This window comes from Natrix helvetica (genome assembly GCF_964273705.1).
Source record: "Natrix helvetica genome assembly, chromosome: 7".
NCBI lineage: Eukaryota > Metazoa > Chordata > Lepidosauria > Squamata > Natricidae > Natrix > Natrix helvetica.
In genome coordinates, this window is record NC_138558.1 from 20,408,571 (window position 1) to 20,430,822 (window position 22,252).

General features: G+C 41.5%; 1 protein-coding gene across 1 annotated transcript; it reads right to left on the reverse strand.

The window, feature by feature from the left end:
• Positions 1 to 138: 138 nt before the first annotated feature.
• LOC309395723 (alcohol dehydrogenase 1-like) lies at positions 139 to 18,721 on the reverse strand. Its single transcript, XM_081960217.1, has 9 exons — positions 18,652 to 18,721; positions 15,339 to 15,440; positions 12,831 to 12,972; positions 11,049 to 11,136; positions 10,726 to 10,945; positions 9,130 to 9,390; positions 6,008 to 6,143; positions 5,306 to 5,444; positions 139 to 1,207 (listed from the first exon to the last, which is right to left on the reverse strand). Exons 1-9 carry the CDS (start codon positions 18,667 to 18,669, stop codon positions 1,183 to 1,185), a joined length of 1,131 nt encoding a protein of 376 aa, XP_081816343.1. The 5' UTR covers positions 18,670 to 18,721; the 3' UTR covers positions 139 to 1,182.
• Between the last annotated feature and the right edge of the window lie 3,531 nt (positions 18,722 to 22,252).

The following is a 22,252-nucleotide window of genomic DNA, read 5'->3' on the forward strand; positions in this document are numbered from 1 at the left end:
GGCTAAAAGAACTGTAAAATACTGCAATGGAAAATGTGGACATGATTTATGACTAAAGATTTTTTTACAGCTATGTGTTGCCAAATTTAAATTAACCCCTTTCAACCAAAAGACAAGGAAGAAAACTTTAAAGCCATGTAATCAAAAAGTTGTATTTATTTAATTTATATCCCACCTTTACTGTTTTTATAAACAACTCAAAGTGCCGAACATAATTAATACTCCTTTCTCTGCGGGCACGCTCCTTCTGTCACGCTAACGGCCACCGCAAAAAGAGGGGCAGCTCCAGCTATGCGCAACATAGCAACAGCCATGAGGTGACCACGCTCGTCGCTTCCTACACCTCAAAGCTAATAAGAGCTCCCCGAAAATAATAAGCCCTTATTTCGGGGCTCAAAAGAAAATAAGACCCTGTCTTATTTTCAGGGAAACATGGGGCACATTTTATATACCGTATTTTTCAGAGTATAAGATGCACCAGAGTATAAGACACACCAAGATTTCAAAGAGGCAAATTAAAAAAAAAGTGTTTGCACTCTGCAGACCTCCCAAAAACGGCCTGTTTTTTGCGAAAACAGGCCTGTTTTTTTTAAAAGGGGCATGAATAGCCTTTAGGAGGTTTGTAGAGTGCTCCTGGGAGATGTGGGCGGGGGGGGGGGAGCAAAAATGAGCAAAAATCAGCCCGTTTTTGGCTCATTTCTGCCCTCCCCAGCCCCCAAGAGCACTCTGAAAACTTCCTAGAGGCTATGCACGACCATTTTGGTGAAGGGGGAGGGGTTTCAGGCCAAAAATGCTATATTCAGTGTAGAAGACGCACCCAGATTTTCAGCCTCTTTTTTGAGGGGAAAAGGTGCATCTTATACTCCAAAAAATACGGTAGATACAATTGATTCCCCTTCCCCCCACTTTAGAGCCTTAAAATTGGATTATGCTCTTTCTGTGATAATTAAAACTAAGATCATGATTTGGATTATTATTTTTTGCATCTGGGGCCAAGTAAAATCAACTTTCCATCGTGTAAATCGTGTTGTTTATGCTATGGCCCAAACATAAACACGCCGAGAAACAAAATAGGAATGTCTTTTTCCAGTATTTTCAGAACAAACGTAGGGCCAAGGAAAAGGGTAATCTTCGTGGTTCCCATGCTAAAGACTTCCAGACCGATTCAGCAAGCTGAGCCACTTAAAACATCAAGACCGTACGAATGCTGAAAAATAAAACACAGGCTTCACTTTCCACATCCTCTCGTAAAGGAACATGATCAAAACACAAGTATTTTTAAATTCAGGGCCTGTGACTGATTTCCTATTTTCAAAGCTTGCTGACAGATATTATTGTTAATCTCGGAATATGGGAAAGGCAGGCTGTGCAGTTGGGAAATGGGACGGTTGCACTTGCTTGTGGCAATGTCAGGACACCAGCACTTGCCATTCGTAAGAAATCAGTGCTGTGGAAAGCTCATCTAGTCAAGTAGCTATGGGCCACAGAGAATGGCACGCAATGTGTGTATAGTGTAGATCAGCGGTCACTAACTGCTCATCTGTGGACCACTGGTGGTCTGCGAGAAAATTTTGGTGGTCCGTAGAAAAATAAATTGCATTTTTTTATATTAATCAGGGGTCCTCAAACTACGTCCCCTAGGATGGATACATGCAATGAATATTCGTGTTAGTGCAGAGAGTCTCCCCTTTCGGGGTCTTTTTGTGCTGGTCAGAGGGGGGGGCAGAAATTCCGACTTGGGGTCTGCTTCAGCCTCCTGGTGCGGGGCTTTGGGTGAAGGCTGGAGGGAAGTGCCGCTGGTGGAAAAAGCTGGAGAACCTTGTTTCAGTGAGACTGCATGATGGCCTGGAACTGGCTGGCCATCTCAGCCCTCTTAGCCTCCAGGTGCCGGTACCTGGCCTTGCACTCCCACATATCTTCCATCTGCTTGGAATGCCTATACTCGTAGTCCTCAGAGAGGTGCTTCTACTGAGCCTCCTTCTCCAGTCAGATCCAATTTGAACTAATTTGAACTAATCAAGGAGAGAAGCAACTTAGAACTGAGGAGAAATTTCCTGACAGTTAGAACAATTAATCAGTGGAACAGCTTGCCTCCAGAAGTTGTGAATGCCCCAACACTGGAAGTCTTTAAGAAGATGTTGGATAGCTATTTGTCTGAAACGGTATAGGGTTTCCTGCCTAGGCAGGGGGTTGGACTAGAAGACCTCCAAGGTCCCTTCCAACTCTACTATTGTATTGTATTGTATTGTATTGTATTGAACTGAGCTGTTTTGCCAACTCTTTCTCGTGGTGGCTGCTTAGCTCCAACAACTATTTCCTGTTGGGGCCCTAAGCAGCCCAGGCGGGGAGGCAAGGAGTGGCTGGGAGGCAAGGGGGGAGTAGAGCTGGCGAGGTGCCTCTCGATGTGAGTGACATTGAGTTGGCCATGCCCACCCATTCACATGACCACCTAGCGACATCCACCCAGCCAGTCATTAGGCAGATCACATTAGTGGTCCGCGGGATTTAAAATTATGAATTGAGTGGTCCCTGAGGTCCGAAAGGTTGGTGACCCCTGGTGTAGATTCACTCCTGAGGCAACTCACCACACAATGGAGGAATCTGGGAAATCAGCACCAAAAGCTGCATGCAGATCTGAGCAATCTCCTGAACTTTATTGCCGCATAGAACTTTGCTCCAACCACTTATCAATTGCTTCAACAGCCTTGCTTCAATATGAGAAGAAAGCCAGAAACGGAGCCCCGCACAAGGCAAAAAAAAATGCAAAGTAATTTTAGAGTGTTATCTCACTTGGTAGCCCCTTGTTAAAAACGCTGTCAGTACGTATAGAAGTGAAACTGCCTTGGTAAGCTTCATGGATGATGAACAGAAACAAAGGGAATATGAATTCTGACTTTCTCGGTTCTCCTAACAGCTCCTCATCTCAATGGCCTTGGTATCTTTCTTGACAACTTTGCAACCTTGGAAATTTATTTTTATTTTATTATTAAATTTACTTGCCACCCATCTTGTGCCAAATGACTCTGGGCAGCTTGCAACATAAAAGCATGAAAACTATCAGATATAAAACGACACAGCAGTTAAAATAAAATCACTTAACCTAAGATGGAGAAGGAGAAGTACATACATGGGGGGGGGGGGGAGATGGATGAGGTGGGATTGCCCCAAACAAGTGCAGCGGTCAGATTTCCCAGCTGCACAGGCTGCCTCTCCCATATTCCAAGCTTAACAATAATATATGTCAGTAGATATTAGTCAAGCATCTCCAGTTTGAAGTACCCCCCCCCCCACGCACAAATGGGTCCCCAAGTCATCTGGCAGAACCAGATCTTAAAACTCTTATGAACAGTCAAGAGGTTGGGAAGCAAACACACCTTAGGTGGCAGAAGCGGGGCCTTGCTTTGAGTGGCTCCCTCCCTATCTGGCAGGATAGTCCCAGATGGTACTGCTTGGGGCCTACTGTCCCATAAACGAGGAACTGGGATGTGAAATCCGTCAAGGCTGCTTTTGATCTACAGTGCTTTTCAAATGAACCCATCAATTGTTGGGACGGGACCAGTGGTGAGTTCTGGATCCTGGTGCAACCGGTACGGTGCAATGGGGCCCGGCGGCTCCTACATGCATGTGAGCAGCACGTGCGTGCACATGCGTCTTTACCTCTGGGATGCCTCCGGGAAACTCGAGTTGCTCGGCTGAGCATCGTACAGCTGCCGTACGCTCTGTACGCAGAAGTGCCGAAGGGCTCAAATACAGGTAAGGAGCTCGGGCAGGCGGGTAGTCTCTCCGGAGCACTGTACCAGAATGGTACCCGGTGTTCCCGGCAGCCACCGGTACGGCTGTACCAGGGCGTATCGCCTGCAACCCACCACTGGACGGGACCTTGAAATCCAATTAACTAGATAACACTATCAGGCAATGGTGTAGCTCCCTTGAAGGTTTGCCTAAGGATAGTGACGGGCTGAATGAAGGAAAACAAATTGAAACCGAATCCACGTAAGACAAAAATATTCATTGTGAAAGGTCATCCCTCTAGGTTTTGCATGGAGCTATTCTTGATGAAATCACTCTCTCCCAAAAAGAGTGAGCATACAGCTTAGGAGTGACTCTGGATTAGATCAGCATCTAGTTATAACTTCCAGGCTTATCTTATGCATTATATAAGGTTGTTCATGTGTGCAACTTCAAAGCTTTAACTGGGACAAACTGCTACAGCCAGGTCAACGTTTCATTTATCCCCTAGAGCCCACATCATGCTAATGTTAAGTCAGGTGCCAATTTGCATTCAGGTGCAATACAAGTTATATAGCTTATTGTTGAAAGTGGCTTAGACCTGGGATACCTAAAACCGTGTCATCTCCTCCTCCGAGACTCCTAGTGAGATCGGCTGAGTATAGCTGGTTGATCTGGCTGCCAGCTGGGGCTACTTTTTTTCGGGGGAGGGGGAGAGGAGGACTTTGTGTATATAGAGACCATGAGAACAATGACTTAGTTAGTAGAATTAAACCTTTACAAGGCTTTAATATGCACTCTTTCAATTAACATTTCACTTTATCTAGAGAACTCTTAGACTCAGCATAGCTGCTCTGCGAAATAAACATCTAAGAAAAGTGCAGCAAATACTTCAGTTTCCTGGCAAGCCCTTTTGGTCTTTACGGAGCTTCAAAATTAATATTTGCTCTATGTGTAGATAAAACTGAATTTATTTGTTATTTATATCCTGTATTTATTAAGTTGATAAATAACTCAAGGCAGGAACTATACCTAATACTCCTCCTTCCTCCTATTTACCCCACATCAACTTCCTTGTGTGGTAGGGTTGGCTGAGAGAGAGTGATTGGCTCAAGGTCACCCAACTGGCTTTCATGTATAAGGTGGGAGTAGAACTCAGAGTCTCCTGGTTTCTAGCCTTGAACCTTAACCACTAAACCAGGGGTCAGCAACCTGCGGCTCTGGAGCCGCATGTGGCTCTGGAGCCGCATGTGGCTCTGGAGCCGCATGTGGCTCTTTTATCCCTTTACTACGGCTCCCCGTCGCCAGTCGGCTCCACAATTGATAGGGCTTTCGGTTAGGACAGGTAGAGGAAAAAGGACGCCGCATTAGGAGGAGACTCTATGGTGGTGGAACCGGATTTCTGGTTGGCTCCAGAAATGAACCGGGGGCTTCTGGTTAGGACCTTTGTGGCTCTTTTGAGTGTTTAAGGTTGCCGACCCCTGCACTACGCCAATCTGGCTTTTGGAATCCAAACTGAAGTCTGAGCTGAAACTACTTCTGTTAGAAATAGGTAACGATGGGGAAGAAATCTCACCTCTTTCCAGCACGAAGCAAGTCAAATCCTTCCCCAATATCACTGAATGGTAAAATGTGAGTGATCAGAACATCTGGTTTAAATTTTCCTTCCATGTAACTGGAGACCAGTTGAGGAATTGAATCTTTCATCTTCCAGCCTAGAAGAAAAGAACAAAAATGTAACTTACTAGATGTTTGGCTCTTCTTCCCATGAACATTTTTGCAATTTGTCAAACTTTTTTTTTTTTTGGCAAATTGCAAAAGCGCTCATAACAAAACTTGTAACATTACTTTTTTGTCATTTGTAAAATCAAATGTAGAATAATAAAATAAAACTGGGAGCACATGAATTGCTAAATGTTTACTCTTCACTGCTGCTTCATTTTCTGGAGGAAAGATGGCAGCTTTTTCCTGACCTGGTATCCAGATGAAGTCTCTGTCTCTGTCTCCCTCCCTCTCCCTCTGCCTCTCTCACAATTATCTGACCACCCATCTCACAAAACCTGATGCACCGGCCACCTGATTTCCTTGTTTTCCTGCATGCATGTGTTCCCGTTTCGGCACTCAGGGCCGAAAAGGTTCGCCAACACAGTCCTAGGACAAACTCTGGTTTATAGGTATGTTCACAAACCATCATTTCCACCGTCATTCCATACTAAAAAAAGGCAAATAAAATATCTGCTTATGGGTGCATTCCCCTATCTTTCATCTTTCAACATACCTCCAATGAAACTCCCTTTTATGGTGCGCCCTGTAAGAAGCAGCATAGGATCCAATGGGAATTTGGCACCTAGGGGGGGCATCCCAATCACCACACAGATCCCACAGCCCATGTGGCAAGAGGCCAAAGCAGCTGCCTGGTTGGAAAAAGGGAAGAAATTAAGAAAGTTTTTGCTGCGCAAAGGAAAAAGGGACAATGGATGAACATTAAACATACTGGTATTTGACCCTGGAAATAGTAAAGATAAATAACAGCTGGTTTCGTATAAAGCAGGAGTGTCAAACTGGATTTCTTCAAAGGCCGGATCAGCATTGTAGTTCTCTTCCGCGGGCTGGCTGTGGAGGGTGGGGGGAGATAGGACGGACGCCTCCTGCAGCAACTTGCCAGGCAAAACAGGTGCAGAGACCTTGCCCCATTTTCAACCTGGATGGCCTCCTGCAGCACATTGCCGGCCAAAATGGGGCGCGGGGACGATGATGTGTGCAGTCCTCCCGTGCTCCATTTTGGCTGCCAGAGGCACCGTGGGCCGGTCCTTTGCTATTTCCAGGCCAGCCTCATGGGCCAAATTTAAGCACCCCTTGGACTGGATGCAGCCCATGGGCCTTGAGTTTGACACCCCTGGTATAAAGCAAATTGAATGTTCTGCAATCGTCATACAGCCACTACTGATGCTCATGCCTCTCAATAATTATTGAGCTACCTACTTCCCAAAATGAATTTTTTTACCACCAACAATTCTCTGAAGTTACATCTGAATCTGCTGATAGCATTCCAAAGGTTCTCTGATCTTTCTGGAAAGTTGATCAGTGACTTTTTTCAGGACTGACAGTTTGAGAATCCTTAAATAGCACCCGTCCATTTGCTCCTTAAGAAGCTCAATACAATTACAATTCTTGTAATTATAGGGTTTCCTGCCTAGGCAGTGGGTTGGACTAGAAGACCTCCAAGGTCCCTTCCAACTCTACTATTGTATTGTATTGTATTGTATTGTATTGTATTGTATTGTTTATATATTTGCTGTGTTTTATTTGGTTGTTGAACGCTGTCCGGGGTGCCTGTTGTGAGATGAGCAACTGCATGAATTATTTTTAGGATAGATAAATAAGTAAAAATAGATTTGATCTTCCGACTATTTTAACTGAACAATGTATAGGCTCTAGCTACTAACAATGAAGAGTTTAATCTCAAACAAGAGGACTTCCTTGGCAGTCTGCCTGAAGGGCAGGATATTTGAAATAAAAAGGGATCAATTTTTAAACAGTGTACCAGGGGTGGGTTGCTGTCAGTTTTACTACCGGTTTGCAACCACAATGCGCATTAAACGCGCATTACATGTGTGTGCGCTGTTCAATGCAATTTGTTCTGCGCACAGGCACAGAACAATTTACAGTGAACTGCGCACATGCAGTCAATAAAATCCAACATGGCAGCGACATCAGCGGTGGCAAGGTACCGGTTCAGGGGAGTGTCGGGCCCGGGTTGCTGCCAGTTCCGGGACCCAGGCCTGAATTCCACTACTAGTTGGGCCGAACTGGACTGAATGGCCGCAATCCACCTCTGCAGTGTACTATGAACTCATTGTCTTGAGAAATGGTGATGGCTACTGAATGAGGTTGTTCAAAAGAGGAAACTACTGTGGAGTTTTTGTGGTTGACAATGGACTTGAACTTCTCTCTTCCCAACCCTGATTGAAGATCTTTAACCACTACACCCCAACAACTGATCCACAGAGGGATGAACTATCGTTTGTTGTCTTGATGACCATTTACTGTCTCTGAATGCTTTGAACCCCAGCTGTCAAGAAGCAGGAAGGGAAGAGGACTCATATCCCTATTCTATTTCAGACACTGTAGGGGTGTCAAACTCAAAGTGCTTAGATCTGGACCGCTGGACTGCCCTGAAAACAGTGGCAGACCAGCCCGCAGTGCTCCGTTTTTGCTGGCAGCGGGGTTGCAGGAGGCCATTGCAGCCAAAAACGGACCTCGCAAGGGCCTCGTGTGGCCCACCTGAGCTCTGCTTTTGATGGCAGAGGGTCGCAGGAAGCCGTCACAGCTGAAAACAGAGCTCGGGAGCCCGTTTTCACTGGCAGAGCACTCGGGCCACCACAGCGTCCCCGTCATGAGTGACGTTGAGCTGGCCACGCCCACCCTGGTCCCCCAAGGCCAAACACCACCCTGATGCGGCCCTCAATGTAATCGAGTTTGACACCCCTGCTATAGAAAGACAGCCATGTTAGTCAAAGGAAGCCAAAAATCAGAAAGATTTTAAGATTAACCAATATTTATTTTGAGCTTTCATAAGTTTCAGACTGCTTTCTAAAATGCAGAAGGGCTTGATTGATGTGAGATTATAAATATAAGGATTGATGTGAGGTTAGATAAACCTTGATAAATGATTAAGTGCTTAAAACGCTTTCCTGGACAACTTTCATCTATATTACTATTCTGCCATCTCCTTCTCTTTTCCCCCCTTGTGCCTTATAGCTGTATATTTCAAACTCACTCAAGTCACTGATCAAGTGACTCGCAGCTCATAAAAGTTTAAAATAAACACTGGTTAAACTTACAAGATGCTACCAGGCTCATCCCATTTGACAGTTTCCCAAATGAACCTATTAGGTTACTGGGAGACAGAGAACACTGAATCGGAGGATCCTTTGGGCTGGTTTTTATGAAATAACCATTTTACTGCAGCGACAAATATTTCACAAAAATATCAATACAGCAAACCTGGAGAAAACATACATACAGTAGCATCCAGACTTAATGGTTTTTCAAACTTTGGATACAGTGGACAAAATCTGTGTTCCAGTATCTCTCCAAAATATCAGACTAAGTCCATTATATCCAAAGTAATTCAGGCAATTTGTTTAAATTTGGATTAATGATTTAAATTGTATTATCACTTGCATATTGATGCGATTTATAGCACTTGCATAAGAATGGATTTATGCAAATAAAGTAAAACGTAGACTGTTTACACAAATGAGGTATATTCAAATAGCTGGTAGTAGTAGATGTCTTATCCTGAATGTTCTTTTAAATCAAAATTTCATCATAGTGCTTTGATTGAATCTAGCATCAAATGGCAAAAGAGCCAATATATTTTGATTAAATACATACCAGTGTTTCCAAACTTCCAGCAACCTCAAAGGCATAATCTACACCATGTCCAGTCATTTCCAGCACTACTTCTTGAATGGGTTTCTTGTAATCTTGAGGGTTGATACATTCTGTGGCTCCCAGTTCTTTTGCCTTTCCAAATTTGTCGCTGTTAATGTCAATCCCAATGATACGAGATGCTCCAGCTGTTTTGCATCCCATGATCACAGAGAGACCAACTCCTCCCAAACCAAAAACTGCACAGATGGATCCAGGTGTAACCTATGGAGTCATGGAGAAAGAGAGCTGAGATACATTCAAGCTATCCCCAGCAGTGTAACGAATTGATGGAGAAGGTCTTAAATAAAATTTGAGAGCCGATCAGAACTTATAAACAGTCCCAAAGGTGCTTTGTTTTAGAGGCAACTGGACTTTCTGGTTTTTCTTTGAAGATGTTTCGTTTCTCATCCAAGAAGCTTCTTCAGCTCTGACTGGATGGTGGGAAATGGAAGGATTTATACTCCTTGTAGACAGCTGGACATTTGCATTCTTTTAGTGGGCCGTTAAGGTCACCTGGGACGCGGTGGCTCAGTGGCTAAGATGCTGAGCTTGTTGATCAGAAAGGTCGGCAGTTCAATGGTTCAAATCCCTAGCGCCACATAATGGAGTGAGCTCCCATTACTTGTCCCAGCTTCTGCCAACCTAGCAGTTCAAAAGCACGTAAAAAATGCAAGTAGAAAAATAGGGACCACTTTGGTGGGTGGGAAGGTAACAGCACTCCGTGCGCAGGGCTGGATTTTCCTATAGGCTATCTAGGCTTCAGCCTAGGGCCTCAAGATCAAGAGGGGCCTTTTATTTTTATTTATTATCCGTCCCACATTTTTTATAAAGGTTAGTACCAATTACAACATGTTTCATTTAATATATTGATATATATCACAGTAATGATGTATTTTATTATCTCTCATGTAATTTACAAACTTAAAAATGGGAGGTGAAAGGACCCCATAAGTGGAATAGCCTAGGGCCTCTTTTCATCTAAATCCGGCCCTGTCCGTGCGCCTTCAATGTTTAGTCATGCCGGCCACATGACCACAGAGATGGCAGATAGACAGCGCTGGCTCTTCAGCTTAGAAATGGAGGAGAGCACAGCCTCCTAGATCCAGAAACAACTAGCATGCATGTGCCAGGGAACCTTTACATTTTGGTCACCTGGAGGCGTATCTGTGTCCTCAGGGTCACCTGAGTGGTGCAAATGGGTGCGGAGCCTTCTTGGAACTGTTGAAAGGACTGTGTTGTAGATTGGAGAGAGAGAATGTCGTATCCCTCCTCCTCTGTTCAGTTTTGACATAGATGGCCTCTTTGACCCCCCTTTCAAACCAGCCATCCTCTCTGTCCAAAATATGGACTTTGTTGTCTTCAAGAGTGACCTGTGTCTTTTAAATGCAGATGGACTGCTGAATCTAGTCCTGAAGCTTTTTGGATGAGAAGCAAAACATCTTCAAATAAAAACCACAAAGTCCAGTTTGCCTCTTGGGGAAAAAAAGCACCTTTGGGACCACCATGACCTGGATGATGGAGACTCTCCGTAGACAACTTATAAATAGGTTTTCTCACCTGGGCTGTATTGAGGGCGGCCCCATAACCAGTAGAGAACCCGCAGCCAAAAAGACAGACTTTATCCAGAGGTGCACCAGCATCAATTTTAACAACGGTAGAGTCAGGCATGACTGTATATTCAGAGAAAGTGCTAATCCAAAGGAAGTGATGAATTTGCTTCCCTTTGCAGCTGAATCTACTGGTTTTGTCAGGCATCAGATTTTGTGGTTCAGAGATGCTGTTTCAGAGATAAACGGACTTGTCAGGAGGAAAAGAAACTTTATGTGCAACGCCCTGAATCCAAAAATATGCAAAAAAAATAAGTTTTTAAAGGAACTCACTGGGTTTTCAGGCAACAGTTGGTGTTTGATTTTAAACATGAGTTGCATTCTCCACACTGGGGCACACAAAGAGGAATAACTTTGTCTCCTTCAAATACAAAGGAAAAAACATGAAACCTCTGGATCAAAAGATCATGTTTATTACCCGCATTGTTATAAATCAAGATTTATAAAGCAGACTTTTCCTGATATATTTACCATAGTTGAAACAGCCTTCTGAATGCACTCATTAAAATTCAGATTGTAATTCATTGTGAATTGGGGAGGGGAAGCAATACTAAATCAGATGTCCTAGAAGCAGTTCATTTCACTTAACCATATTTAAACATTCTTCACTCACACTGCACCACGGCTTAGCATATTGGTTGAATTTAGCATCTGTGGTTTTAAAGTAGAAACTTAAAGTCTACAGCTTTGCAATCTATGGTTCATGGCAAGTCCATGTACCATCATTGCATAAGTTTGCATAGACCAAAGGTTATTTCATCAGGTGTGCAAAGTACAGGTCCGAGCGAGAGAAAATTTCTTTATTATACATACAGCTTCTTTGGGAAGAGGAAGATTGAAGGGGTGAAGGGGCACTAAGAGTCACAATTGCTCTAGATGTGTCTAAATCGAGTCAAAAAGAGGGCCGTGAAAATATTTACAGACCCCTCACATCCTGGACGTAAATTGTTTCAACTCCTACCCTCAAAACGACATCATAGAGCACTGCATACCAAGACAACTAGACACAAGAACAGTTTTTTCCTGAACGTCATCACTCTGCTAAACAAATAATTCCCTCATCACTGTCAAACCATTCACTAAGGCTGCATTACTATTAGTCTTCTCATCGTTCCTATCATCCATCTCCTCCCACTTATGACTGCATGACTGTAACTTGTTGCTTGTATCCTTACGATTGATATTGATATTGATTGTTTCCTGATTGCTTATTTGTACCCTATGGCTATCATTAAGTGTTGCACCTTATGATTCTTGACGAATGTATCTTGTGTTTTTATGTACATTTGAGTGCATATACACCAAAGACTTGTGTATCCAATCACTCTTGGCCAATAAAAAATTCTATTCTATTCTATTCTATTCTATTCTATTCTAAATATGAAGTCATATGACAGAGAAATCTGTGCAATAAATAGCAAATTCAGTTATGTAGTGTGACAAGATCTCCCTGACCTCTGGTGTAGTCTAGGAAAAATAGTGTTATAAACACAGTCTATATAGGTAGTTCTCAACTTATGATCACAATTAGGACCAGGATTTCTCTTGCTAAACAAAGCTGTTAAGTGAGTCACACCCAATCCTATGAGCTTTTCCTCCCACAGTTAAGCGGATCACTGCAATTGTTATGTGAATGATGGGATCATTAGGGGAATCCAGATTTTCCCATTGACTTCGCTTGTCAGAAGGTGGCTGGGAAAATTGCCAAGAGTGGTCACATGACCCCAAGATGTTGCAACCAACGTAAATACATATCAGTTGTCAAGCACCCAGATTTTGATCAGGTTATTGTGGGGATGCTGAGAAGGTCATTAGTGTGAGGACTGATTGTAAGTCTTTTTTTCAGGGCCCGGAGAAGGGTGGTCTCTAAGCAAGTGGTTTTAAGTCGAGGACTACCTCCAGTTAAAGAAATAATGGTCTGTAGTATCTGAACTCAGTTCTGTACAATGCAGACTCTATGCAACAGTGTATGGCAAATACAGTATGCTGGATACCCATTGCATTTTGACTATATTAAAATGCACATGAAAAAGCCAGAGAAGCTCTTTTCTGTACCTGGTTTTACACATGTCACTCCTGGCCCAACACTCTCTACTATTCCGGCTCCTTCATGGCCAGGAATGACCGGATACTCTACTTTGGGGAAAGAACCTTCCAGAACATGGTCATCTGTCCCACATATTCCAGTGGCTATTATCTGTAGTAGAGAACAAAGAGAAATAGAGAACAAAGAGTTATGTCCAACCATAGTGGGCATTTACTAGGGGCTTCCAATGACCTATGCATAATAATCTCGTATGAATATGGACAAGCCAATGGATTCTCAACAGTGGAGGAAAACACAATGTAAAAATGCTATTACTCTGATGCCACAAACCATGGGGCAGAATGGTGTTTATTTTTTACCAGTGGAATGCATGCTATTCACTCCACTCATCCATCTTGACCATTCTCCTAAAGACAGAAAAAAGATGAATAATATTTTGGCAGTGGTTTGCTCTCCAAGCTTGTTTCAATTTAGTTTCTGAACGTTTTGTTACCAGACTGGGTAACATCATCAGCAGGATTGTCTAGTCCTATTCTCCCTAGTTTATAAATGTCTTGTGTGCCAGTGTGGTCATTTGGTTGGTTGTTCATTTGGAGCCATATTTAAGTTCTGAGCTCCAAATGAACAACCAACCAAATGACCACACTGGCACACAAGACACTTATAAGCTAAGGAGAATAGGACAAGATCATTCTACTGATGATGTTACCTAGTCTGGTAACAAAACATTCAGAAACTAAATTGAAACAAGCTTGGAGACCAAACCACTGCCAAAATCTAAAACCCGAGCTACAAGTATTTTCTATTATTTCAAAATGAATAATATTTATTGTACGTCTTGGCTTCTAAGCATAATTCTTCGTAAGTGTGCAATGATTTTGTAAACAGGGCAAAATATTTTTCAGCAGTGTCTTAAGTAAGTCATATTGCATGTAAGCTGTGAAACACTTGTTTGTCTATTGCAATTTCTGTGCAAGATAGAAACTGTCAATTCAATTTGTCTCTCCCTGATATCAAAGCAGCGCTCATCAATGTCATTAGCGACTTGATAGCTCTTCTCGTGCCATTTTGGATTTCTGATTCAAACATTGCAAGAGGTACACAGGCAAAATTTTCTTATGTTTGTTAAAAGCCTCCTTCTTAAATGGATCAAAGTGTTCCGATTCATATTTCTTCACACTATCCTCCACAATTTATCTTTTGTGAGTGCCTTAATTTATCATTCCTTCTAACTGCACTGGAAAATGCTGCTCTAATTTATCAGCAGTCTTCTTTATACCGCAGTTATGTAAAATAGTATGGAATTTCATATGGAGTACGAAAAATAAATATTCCATAATTTTTATGGCAAATGAAGCACTGAAGTAAGATCATTGCAAAATGATGCCACATAGTTTCTTGGATTAGGAAGCATTCATGCCTCAATCGCTTCATCTTTCGGGAAAATGGGATGGGAGGTTATGCCAAAACTAATAGCAGCAAACTCAAACTCAGAAGGAGTCTTCACATCCCTGTCCACCCCACTATTTTCATTCAGATCTATGGAGCAGACCTGAGCACTGCGTTGGATTGGAAGGTGAAAGGTGCTTTGAAAACACGGGAGCCCATATATCGAATCTATTTACAACACTTTAAATTAGCTGTGTCATTTCTTGGGATCAGAAAAGACTCACAATTTTTAAAACATCAGGGATCAATTTTGCACCTTTAAGCCTGTTCTTATCTAGTATGATATAGTGATTTATTTGATGGACTAGGAATTGGGAGATCATAGTTTTATTTTATCCTAAGACTAGTGGTGAAATTCAAATTTCTTTACTACCGATTCTGTGGCCGTGGCTTGGTAGGCGTGGAAGGGGAAGGATACTGCAAGGATACTGCAAAATCTCCATTCCCTCCCCACTCTGGGGCCAGCCAGAAGTGGTATTTGCCGGTTCTCTGAACTACTCAAAATTTCCGCTACCGGTTCTCCAGAACCTGTCAGAACCTGCTGAATTTCACCCCTGCCTCAGACCCAGAAGCTCATTGGGTAACTGAGCCAGTCACAGTTTCTCTCTCTCTTTGCTCAAACTACTTCATAGGATTGTTGTTTTGGGAACAAGTAGGAAGAAGTACTGGGTGCACTGTTGTGACTCCCAAATAAAAGTTGGAATATAAATCTAATACATATACTGAAAAATGAGTGTAAGAGGTCACAAATGGGGTGCCAGAAGAATTGCACGTAAACTAGAGATTACAAATGACAATTCAATGAAAGCAAAACTGCATTTAGTAGGACACATTTAGTAAACCCTATACAGAGCACACCGTGATCTGCGAATGAAACATAATTCCCACTTACTTTTCTCTTAGCCTTTCAAGGGTTGCCAATGTACAAGCATTTATTTAGCAAACTGCTTTGCAAATGCTTGAAAAACAGATTAATGAAAGTGACAAGTTGAAGCTTTCCTTCAAGAACAAAACAGTGCTTTCCAAAATAGAGGGCTGTAGAAAATTACTCATAAAAATGGAACTACCTTAACACGAACTTCATGAGACCTTGGTGGAGCCACTTCTACCTCTTCAATAGAAAGTGGTTTACCGACTTCCCAAGCCACAGCTGCTCTACATTTGATAACCTAGGAGAGTCAAACCAAAAGCAAATATGTTTAGCATCATCCTATGCAAAGCACAAAGCAGATGAAACCAAGAAGCAGAATTTCCCCCCTTATTGTAGCATCACGAGTTGGTCTACGCCTAAAACCCTTCTCAATGTAGCATCTCATAGTGAGGGTCATAGAGAAAACCTCTTATGCTGTTCCAGTAGGAGTAATCAGCTCTTTTGAGATATAGCACCAGAGGCCTCCACAGGAGGCTCAAATGAGAAACTTAATGTCCCATAGTTGCACCACAAGCTCTACTCCCTTTGGACATGCATCAAGAGGATGTGCATGTGTATAAAAGGAGCAGAACTTGCATTGAAAGGGTGTAATGCTGCTCTAGTCATTTCAATGAAAGCCTCCATCCTGTAGACAATTCCGTATAACACATTTTTTTGCAATAAAGGAGCACAACAGGGCGCACTTGAAGGCAGTGATCTTTTTGCAATTTGGGAAAAATGGAAATTAATCCATCATGTTATCTATTGTACATCTGAGAGTGATCTTTCTCATCCCTTTCTCATCCTCATCTCAACCCCTCTGACTAGAGGGGCTGAAAACTGTCGGTGCTTTTCTACTTTTTGGGACAACTGTAAGTGCAAGCTGGAGACAAACTGGGCATACATGTTAAGTGTGTCTGTGTGTGTGTGCGTGCGCGCCCCCCCCTCCTGACAGACTCCCTCTCCCATCAGAAATTCGGTAGTGTCTGTGGCATAACATGAATTCACTTTCTCAAAATGTTAATTCTGGCTTCCAGCCACCTAAAAAAAATGTCCATTTTTAATTTACTTTGAAACTTGGACTTGGACAAAGTAGTAAATGAAATCTACAACAGCTCTACAACTGAACTATGACCCCAAGTCTAGTGGTGCAACAGGGTGCCCTTTCCTCTTTGGGAAATTATATATTAACAGTATTATTTTAACAAATCACTTGGTTTTTAACCTGAGGTTTTTAATCCCCCCTCAGTGCAATCAGTGACTTATAATATAGTCTAATACATTTTCCAGAAATCATATACACACTAGATAATGTATTACACAGTGCTGTATTGAATTATTATATGTTCTAAGTAAGGGATGAATGCAGCCATGTATGCACTTAGGACTTCCTGTAACTTAAATCCCTAGTTATATGTGCTTCAAATGTCAATCTAGCTGCAATAGCATGAAAATTAGATTGCAATTGTAACCATTTTGGGTGGTAGAATGCCTTCAAGGCAATCTTGATTCCTGGTGACTGCCTAGACAACTCCCTGAGGTTTTCTTGGCAAGATTTCCAAAATGGTTTGACATTGCCTGCTTTCAAGGGCTAGGAGAGAGTGACTGGCTCAAGGTCATCCAGTTGGCTTTGTGTTATAGGAAGTTAGCGCTCATCCCTCTCCTAGAAAAATGAAATATCCTAGAAAATCTTGAAAAGGCAGCATATTATATTTCCCTGGATAAGAAATGGAGAAACATGTTTTTAGGCAGGAAACAGACTCACTCTTAATAGCCCCCACTTTCCTTAATGGTCCATTAAAATGCCCAAGCCAGTCTATTCTACATAATAAAGAGTTCTCCCCTTCAGCGCCAGGGTGATGGGATTAAGGCATGATAGTATTAGCCTTCCACAGAAACTCACCCCATGGCATCTGGAAACTCAAAGTTGGCCCCATGGGAGTCTGACAACCAATCATAATACATTTCTTATATAGGAAAAGGAAACAGAGAGGTGGGGCCGAACAGAGAGTATAAAGCCAGGAACTTTCAGCATCTCTCTCTCTTCTCTTCACCCAACATTGAAACATGTGATCAACTTTTCTGTTCAGGATTCAAGGCATGTGGTCCTGTCCACCATTAAACCATCTTTCCAAGCAGCCTCCATGTCTCCAGTATCTTTTCCCACACTTGAAGATGAACCCAGAAGGACATTTCTCCCAACAGTGTCTAAATCAGGATTACAACTCACAATTTCCCAGTTTCTTGCCTGACGCCTTAACTCTTACCTTAATCTGATCTCTCAACTGTAAACATATTTAAATAGGAATCGATCCCACTGAACATTCTGTTTGGATTCATAGTGAACAACAAAGAAGTTAACCGCATTATAGTCTAGCATATTTCGAGAGCGCCGCCCATCTGAGTTGCGTTAGGCTTACTAAATGAAGCATAGTGCAATAACTACAGCTACAGTCTTGCAAGCAAAGCCATTAAGATCTATTTACTTAGGATGTCTCAGTTTAAGGGCAAACCGTGATCCAACAAGCAAGACAAATATTTGCTCATTGTCTATGCATTGGGCCAACTGGGGGTGATTGTAGTCCAGTGTAGTCAATACAATACAATAGTAGAGTTGGAAGGCACCTTGGAGGTCTTCTAGTCCAACCCCCTGCCTAGGCAGGAAACCCTATACCGTTTCAGACAAATAGCTATCCAACATCTTCTTAAAGACTTCCAGTGTTGGGGCATTCCCAACTTCTGGAGGCAAGCTGTTCCACTGATTAATTGTTCTAACTGTCAGGAAGTTTCTCCTCAGTTCTAAGTTGCTTCTCTCCTTGATTAGTTTCCACCCATTGCTTCTTGTTGTACCCTCAGGTGCCTTGGAGAATAGCTTGACTCCCTCTTCTTTGTGGCAACCCCTGAGATATTGGAACACTGCTATCATGTCTCCCCTAGTCCTTCTTTCTATTAAACTAGACATATCTAGTTCCTGCAACCGTTCTTCATATGTTTTAGTCTCCAGTCCCCTAATCATCTTTGTTGCTCTTCTCTGCACTCTTTCTAGAGTCTCCACATCTTTTTTACATCGTGGCGACCAGAACTGAATGCAGTATTCCAAGTGTGGCCTTACCATTATATAATTGAATACAATTAAGCAAAAATTGGATTTCTAGCTATATAATTCTTGCACATTGCTTCATTCATTCTTACCGTTGCCATTTATTCACAGAAAAGCATGCAAGATGGTATGCCGTCTGAAACTTTGCATTAAGCCCTAGTTTTGCTTAACTGTGGTTTACTCTATGTAAACTATACGTTCTTCTATTCGTTTTACACAGAAGAGGGAAGCCCCGGCCATCATTTACATATCCTAACAGGGGGCTCGCACCAAACATTAACCACAAATTAGCAGACGCATTCCCCGTTTAAATGAGTTCACAATTTAGATTAGATTACTTCTTCCCTAAGAAGAATAAGCCGTTTCTTACTTTCCCAGAAGTGTCCATGTCTGCAAACTACCTACTGCAACGAAGATCTTTCCACTCCGCTTTCGGAGAACCCTGGTCTACCGCTTTGGAAAATTGGGGGGGCAGAAAATAGAAGCGACTTCAGTAAACCAATATCGCCAACGATATTGACTTCCAGCATCGAGATTCCTTTTAGGGTCAAAGAGCGGTCCAAAGGCAATCTTTCTTTCAGTTGAACTCTTCGCTTGCCGTAGGCGCGCCGCGGAGGACTCTGGGGAATGCAGTCAAATCTGCCTACAATATTGCCTATGGAAGCGCTAGCTAGCCTATTCTCTCAAGGCATCCGCATGTGATAATATGCTGTAACCGTCACAAGAATACTCCTTACCTGGCAGTTTGAATCCAAGGATTGTGTAAATTCGTTTTCCATATATACACGGACTTTTTCGTATGCAAAGGACATTATTTGATTTACCAGACGAAGGGGAAGAAGATTACAACTCTGAAATACCGTGCATGCAATAGGACAGTGTTTCTCAACTGTGGCAACTTGAAGATGTCTGAACTTCAACTCTGGCTGGGGAATTCTGGCTGGGGAATTCTGGGCGTTGAAGTCCAGGCATCTTCAAGTTGCCACGGTTGAGAAACACTGCAATAGGACAATGAACCTTTTTCTTTCTTTTTTTTTTTTTTGTTATAGGTGATTTGGAGAGAAGCAGAAACACTTTCGTCCTTAAAAGACTTTGAAAATAGCTTTTCATGTTGGACTGGGACCAGAGAAACCAGCAACCAAAGTTGTCTGGGAGATTTGGGTCTCTTTCTCAACCCAATCTGTACTTGCTGTGGGGGGAAATGGAAGGAGGGACTTATGTGTGTGCTACTGTACTTGGTGCTGCTGGAGAAAAAGCAGTGTATTAAACAACTAGGAGGTAATAACAGGATGATACTTTCCCCTGAAAAATGGGGGACTATCTTCAATTCTTCAGTAATGTCTAATCCATCTGGCAGCTGGTTACTACCACTTATATTATTGAATTTATATCCTGCATTCCTATTTAAAGGAACACTTGAGTTGGGTTAAAGGTATAACCAACTAGGCTAACCTCTGCAGGGGTTTTGTTTTTGCAAAGAAAGGATTTGCTATTGTTTCCTTCCTAAGGGTGAATGACTGTCCCTCACTGAATGTAAATGCAAGGTAAAATCAGTGTAAATGCTGATTTTAAGACTAGAGAGAGACTAAAATTCATGTGCCCTAGCCGCTGTACCAAACTGCCTTTCTTGATATAACGGTTACAAAGCCAAAATAAAACAATGACATTGGGTGTGAGCTAAGTCTTGTACAATGAGGCTCAGTATAATGGCACATTGCCTGGTTACACTGAATTCACATTGCATTTTGAAGATATTAAAATGCATGTCATAAAAGTCAGGGAGGGATCTTCCCTGACCGGGTTTTACACATGTGTCCCCTGCTCTCTTATCATTCTGGCTTGGAATTATTGGATATTTTATTTTGGAAAATAACATGCCAGAATGTAGTGATCCATCCAACATATTCCTGTGGTTTATGTGGGTACTTATTAGGAGCTTCCAGTGACTTCTTTTTTGTATCATAAACTAGCTGATAATAGGGTGTAGCCCGGGTATATATTTATCCCAATGCTGTATTAGAGGGAGCCCCCTTGTGGAGTACTGCGAAGCTGTTACCATGGCAACTCCACTGTGCTGTACAGTAGAATCCATTTTAAGGCACAACAGGCTGTATCTTAACAGAACTTGAATCCAAAATGCACACTATCACTTTCAAAAGTACTGTGACTTGACACTATAGATATAATTCAGTCCTTTTCATTTCAGTGGTCCAGGCATTCTGGAGATATGCTGGAACACACACACACACACACACACACACACACACACACACACACACACACGTACACGTATATGTATATACAGTAGTTAGTGTTAAGTAATTGAGAAGTTTTGCATGAAAGAAACATCTCTTTTTCAAATTTCTATATGGTCTGATTTGGTTACTCAAAAGAAAACTGTTCATATTCTGAAAAGAAATCTTTGAATTATAACATCTGTACTATGAGTCAGTATTATAATTTTCTAGTTAACAAGGGTGGCTGCAGCTAAATACTCAAAATAAATAAACAAGTATGACAGTTCATAAGAAACATCATTTTTTTTATAAAAAGCAAATCTATTCCAAATCATTCCATACTCAGTTTAGTCATTGATTAAAAATGCAACAGTATAAATATTCCTGGTAAATCAAACTAGGTTTTTTTAAATGCTTGCTGCCAGAAGCTGGGTTATGTTTTTTTTTAAAAAGATAGAATGAATTTCCAATGGTATGTTTACCCATTACTGGAAAGGGACATAGTGCATGCATATACACAGAATGTGGTAGCTAGAATTGTATTTGCACAATATTGGAAATGTGAAGAGATTCCAACTGAAGAGAAGGTGATTAGGAAAATATTAGAATGTGCAGAAATGCATAGACTAACATTGGCAATTAAGGAGAAAGAACAAACTGAATAAGAACTTCCATTATTATATGATAATGGAAGTGTTTTACCAATGGTTAGAGAATAAAAAAGGAAACTGGAAATAAAAGAAGGCAAAAAGAAGAATACAAATATATCAAGATAGAGATAAAAATAAAATGGCAATTGTTAGTATTAGTATGATGAGAACAACTATGTTTAATATTATTGTACTTTTACTAGAAGATACGTTAAGGAGGAAATGAAGAGCTTTACAATGTTTAAATGTTCAATGTATTATAATCTATGGAAGGATGTTTGCACAGAAATATTTGTACCCAGGCGACACACTGCTTAAGGAAAGATGAAATATTTATATTTTTTAAATTGAAAAATAGATAAAACACTATGTATGTGTATATATATGTATATGTATACATGTATGTGTGTATACATATACATATACATACATACACACAAACACATACACATATACGTATATATATATGTTTACGTGTATGTGTAAAAAAAAAGAAAGACAATATGGTAAAGGAAAAAAACACCCCGAAATGATTTTTGTTGCTACTATTTCATCCACGAATTTCTTTCCTCCAACACACAGAAACCACACAATTGAGATCATGATCCATGAGGTAAAATTCTAATTTGCATCTGACGTTCTCTACTTTCTGTATTGCTCATAATTCCTGGATCCCAGATCATTATGGATCCTAGATCATTATGGATTAGTTAGGGTGTCTTTTCTGACATGGGTTTCAGCCAGTTCCAGAGAAAGAAATGTGATATGAACAAAGACAAAGAAATGAAAATGGCACCAGATCCTTTGACTTCTGCTCTTGTACTTGTTTGGTTCCTCGGAATTTGATTTTCAGAGTTTTCTGAGATCTTTGCCAATATACCTTGATAGATAGATCTACATTTCTCTTTGATTCTTTCAGTGCCTGAACTTTCTGAGATGGGATTTTTCTTTGAACAGCTATGGTAGTGAAAATAAATGTTTTGAAGCGTGATATTATGTCGGTAGATAATGCCTTCATTCCTTTGTTTGTGGGTTTTCTGAAGGCACCCATATAAGCATTGAGGAAGAAAATAAACAAGTCATC

Excerpts from the sequence above, each read along its gene's own strand:
- LOC309395723 (XM_081960217.1), bottom strand. Across the intron at positions 6,144-9,129 it reads CTGGAAGTTTGGAAACACTG|GCAGCTGCTTTGGCCTCTTG; the intron begins GTATGTATTTAA and ends TTTTCCAACCAG. Across the intron at positions 5,445-6,007 it reads AAAAGGGAGTTTCATTGGAG|GCTGGAAGATGAAAGATTCA; the intron begins GTATGTTGAAAG and ends CTTTTCTTCTAG.